General features: G+C 32.8%; 1 protein-coding gene across 2 annotated transcripts in view; it reads left to right on the top strand.

The window, feature by feature from the left end:
- Positions 1–4,413, top strand: part of LOC106464571 (synaptic vesicle membrane protein VAT-1 homolog-like) — a 29,491-nt gene that overhangs the window by 1,795 nt on the left and 23,283 nt on the right. For both annotated transcript variants that reach the window (XM_022392310.1, XM_013924721.2), the window contains exon 2: positions 3,040–3,169. In XM_022392310.1, the coding sequence (XP_022248018.1) occupies positions 3,040–3,169 (130 nt within the window). The remainder of the gene's footprint in view (positions 1–3,039; positions 3,170–4,413) is intronic.

Genomic DNA, 4,413 nt, shown 5'->3' with positions numbered 1-4,413 from the left:
ACGCACTTTACTTACGACTTGACTCGATTATCTGTCTCTATTTCTCTCTGTCTGCTATCCAGTTAATTATCTCGCCTTTATTTGCCTCGCTTATATACAAGAATAGAAGGCGTCTAGAATACACTCGCCTCTTCATGAACCTTATCACATGTTACCAGCGTCACGTGACCTCCGCTGTCGTAACACTAGGTTACTTTAGAAAAATAAATAATATTTTATCAAGCACAAGAATACAGTAATTGTGACATTTTTGTATCTTTAACGCTAGAAAGTTTTTTTTTTTATAAAGATAATTGAACTATAGGTAGTCACTTTAAATAATAAAACTTGAGTCAAATGTAAGCCTTGTACCTGCTGCACCGCTTGACTGGGTTAGGGAGGCGATTTCCCCCCTTAAATGAGCAAAACTAAATAGCGTAAGTTACGTTATTATGTTTCATATTAGCTGCTGTAAAAGTGAAACAGTTTCACTTGTTTGCATGCAGAACCAGAGTCCGCTATGTTAATTTGACATCGTTGGTGCGAGGTATACAAACAAATTCTCATTCGACAACTAACTTTATGACGTATGCAAAAATTGTTTGTCCATTTGTTGAATTTCGCGCAAAACTACTAAAGGGCTATCAGTGTTTGCCGTCCCTAATTTTGAAGTGATAAACTAGAGGGAAGGCAGCTAGTCAGCCCACCCACGACAACTCGTAGCTTACTATTTACCAACAAATAATGGTATTGACATTCACATTATAACGCACTTACGTCTGAAAATGACGGGATTCGATACATGTTCGATGATGGGTTTCGACCCCGCGAGCCGCAGAATGCAAGAATGTATTGTAAAGAAAGATGTTTACGCCAGTTTTCTTCGGAAGTTCATCTTTGTAGCTGGTCACGTCCCTGCTGCTTTCCAAAGTTTTTTTACAAAACGGTAGTACTAATCCAGGAGAGAGTGAGACTTATAAATGGTACTGCACAGAATACATTGTAGAATAAGATAGTTCAAAGTGTGGATAAACCTGGTGAATAGTTAGAAATTAATGCATAACTTCAACCCAAAAGTTTGAAACCTATAGATAGGATATAGAAAATTAAAATATTAGATATACAAAAAGGGGGGGGGGATGTAATCATAAACATGTTGTTTTTGCCCACGGAATGAAGTCCAGTTGTCATTAAAAGACTCTTAGTCTTCAGTGGAAGTACACTGTCGCTCTAAGTAGTATCTTGGATAACTGTTTAATTTTATTAATTGTTGAATTGGCTAGGACGCAGCTAATTTAAAATATTATTTAGTTGAAAAACTTAGCAGCTTGAACTTCAAACTTAGAAGATTGAACTCATCATACTTCTCAGCATTTTAAGTATGATTTGCTTTCTGAATAAGTATAAGACCACAGAAAAGCTGGCTTCTAAATTCATATCATGAATACTACTTTAAGAAGCTACACAGTTTACAAAAACCTAGACACGCTTTTGTTCTCGGGAGAAAAAATCGCTTGATGATGTTTTACCAGTTAAAACGAAATGCTATCAGGTATCTAATTCATATAAGAAATTTCAAGTATTTATGATTTGAACTGATAAACAAAGTATGAATAAATCCCCCCCCCAAACCAACGCAAATGTGTAAAGTGTGGTTTCCCATGATGTTCGTGGTGTGAAGTCAATTCAATAGTTTGATTAATGTTAAACCAGTCTTTTAAGCTGCATCTTCCATCTGAAAGATTATTCAACAAATTTAGGCCAATCTGGTTTATCAGGAAATTTTTTCAACAATTAAATTAGTAAAGTGATTTTTAGTAGTGCAACATAATGGACAAAATCATATATTCTCTGCCTGCGCCAGAAAACGAAGTGGTTATCTGAATTATCAATGTTATAGAAAGGTTACCGTATTTGACTTGAATATGTGTTTAAATTGGTTATTATTGGAATGTTTGTTTGTAGTTAAGCACAAATCTAAACAATGGGCTGTCTTTGCTCTGCCCACCACGAGTATCGAAATCAGGTTTCTAGCGTTGTAAGTCCGCAGACAGTGCCACTTGAGGGCGGGGGTGATTGGAATGAATTAAGCTTTAATGTTTGAGATACAGAAAAAAAATCACTTCTTAAGTTCGTAAGAAAATGCAAAAAAAATAAAAAATCCAGGATATTTTTGTGAAATCCTTTTCATGGATAAGGGCAACTTTGATTAATTATACGATTTCTTATTTAGGATCCGAATTTATATTTTTTAGGGAGGGGATAAGCTAGACTGAGCTTTTTAGTGTCATAAATAAATACTCAGGCTAAAATTCAAGGTGAAGTTTTAAATAACTAATCAGTGTGCCGGATGAACTTTGAAGGAATTTAATCAGTTTTATGAACCAGGCCTGAAGAATATATGATCTTCAGATTATTTTCGAAATGTAATATAAAGTTTCAACAGGATTAGGAAAATTATCTGAAACTTACGAACTGAGATTAATATATTTGTAATTTTATCAAAATATTTTGTCCAAAAATAGTCTATTGCATATACGCCTGTTATTATGCAGCTTGGCTTTAATATGTACTCTGTTTTAATTAAAGTAATAACGACAATGTTCATTCGTAGATCAACTGCATAAATCAGGAACTGAATTAACCAGGTAGTGAAGTAAAACCGTGGGGAGTTTATTTAAATAAAAACAAATACAAGTTACAATATTCCTATGTACACAATTATCAAAAGCTGTCTTAGCCTATTTACCTATAAATACATTTTATACTTCATTAACTCTTATGTAGAAATTCGAGTGAATTTTAGAGCTGTATAGTTTTAGTTGAATAATGGAGTTTTCCATGGTGGCCAGAGCGCAGATAGCCTATTGTGTTGGTGTACGCTAAAACAAACAAACAAACAAACTGAAGAGTGGAATTACTGAGAAATCATACCCTTATATATATATATATAATTAACTTACATATAAAGTAGGTTATAACTAGATGTTTGGTTTGGATTGTTTTATTTATGTGTGTAATGTGTATATAATATTTTGTATATGTACCTGTTTTGTCTAGCGGAATGAATTTCATCGATTTAATGGTAAGGCAAGGTGTGATCAACAATTTGCCTAAAACTCCTTTCGTCATGGGGTTTGAATGTGCAGGGAAAGTGGAGGCTGTAGGTGAAGAGGTTACAGAGCTCCAGGTATGGTGCTGCTTTACATTTATAGTATACAGTGTGATGAACGATACATATATATATCTAGAACACTGACACAGTTTGAAAGGGCTATATTTTTTAGTTAATTTCTAAATCATCTTACCTAAATCAAGATATATTTCGTGATAATAGTGAGAAACATTAAAAATACATGGCAAATAGGGATAAAAAACAATTAAAAAATTGAATTTCGAGTAAAATAGCTGTCATTTGTTAGAATTCATTTTTGTTTTTGTTTTTTTGCCTCCTAGGTTAGTTACATATGCATTTACAAAAATTTAGTTTCGTTTTTAAGTTACAGATTTGGAATTCTTGTTGTTTTTAAACGTTTTGTTTATGATAGTACTCGAATTACTGTTTTATATTTTTCGTTTATTTCTGTAGAACAGAAACCTTAGCAGATACACAAGGTTAATTATCTTACATGTAGTTGTTTTGGAAGGCGGCTTTTTTCAAGATCTGTAAAGTATAAAATTAATCGTTCTAGTTTATGCAGGAAAATAGATATATAAATATGAATTATTTTAAAACTTGATTTTCTTCCCAACGCAATGCAGTAAAGAAGTACAGGTGTTTGAATTACTTCTTTAATTAAGCTCTCTTAGTGAAAGTCGTGTATTTGGCATTCGTAGAACTTTCCAGGTTAATCTGTAGAGTAACAAGCCTATTTAATATCGTAACAAATTTATAATGAGTATTTTATGACTGCAAAATAAATTTGAGATAATTAGATATACAAGTCATACAATTAATCGATAAAAAAATCAGTTTTTCGTCTCAGTGAGCTATTGAAGTAGTCCAGTCAATAAAATGTGTATTAAAGTTTTTTTGTGTAATGTTAAGCAACATTTTTAGCCAATGTAAACATTATTGAATACTTTGAGCAGTTAATGTGACGATCTAAATACACCTGCCCTGCAATTTCTCGAGATTTAACAATCTTCTGTCGAGTAATTCATAAATATATTCAGAATGGTACCATCATGTGCTAAGGCTTTTCTTTTCTAATTACTTCATACATTACCTTGATACCATATACTTTCTGAAATAGTTTCTGCTAAGAAAATGTGTAATTAGGAAAAAGTTTGATCCGACTGTCAAAATGACTTTCTTTTTATGTTTGTTTTGTTGAAATATAATGCCCCTGGTGGTTCAGCGAACCATTGTTTGTTTGTTTGTAATTAAGCACAAAGCTACACAATGGGTTATCTGTGCATTGCCCTCCAAGT

This window comes from Limulus polyphemus, unplaced genomic scaffold (genome assembly GCF_000517525.1).
Source record: "Limulus polyphemus unplaced genomic scaffold, Limulus_polyphemus-2.1.2 Scaffold1691, whole genome shotgun sequence".
NCBI lineage: Eukaryota > Metazoa > Arthropoda > Merostomata > Xiphosura > Limulidae > Limulus > Limulus polyphemus.
The sequence above is the reverse complement of the archived record's forward strand: the minus strand, read 5'-3'. Positions and strand labels throughout refer to the sequence as shown.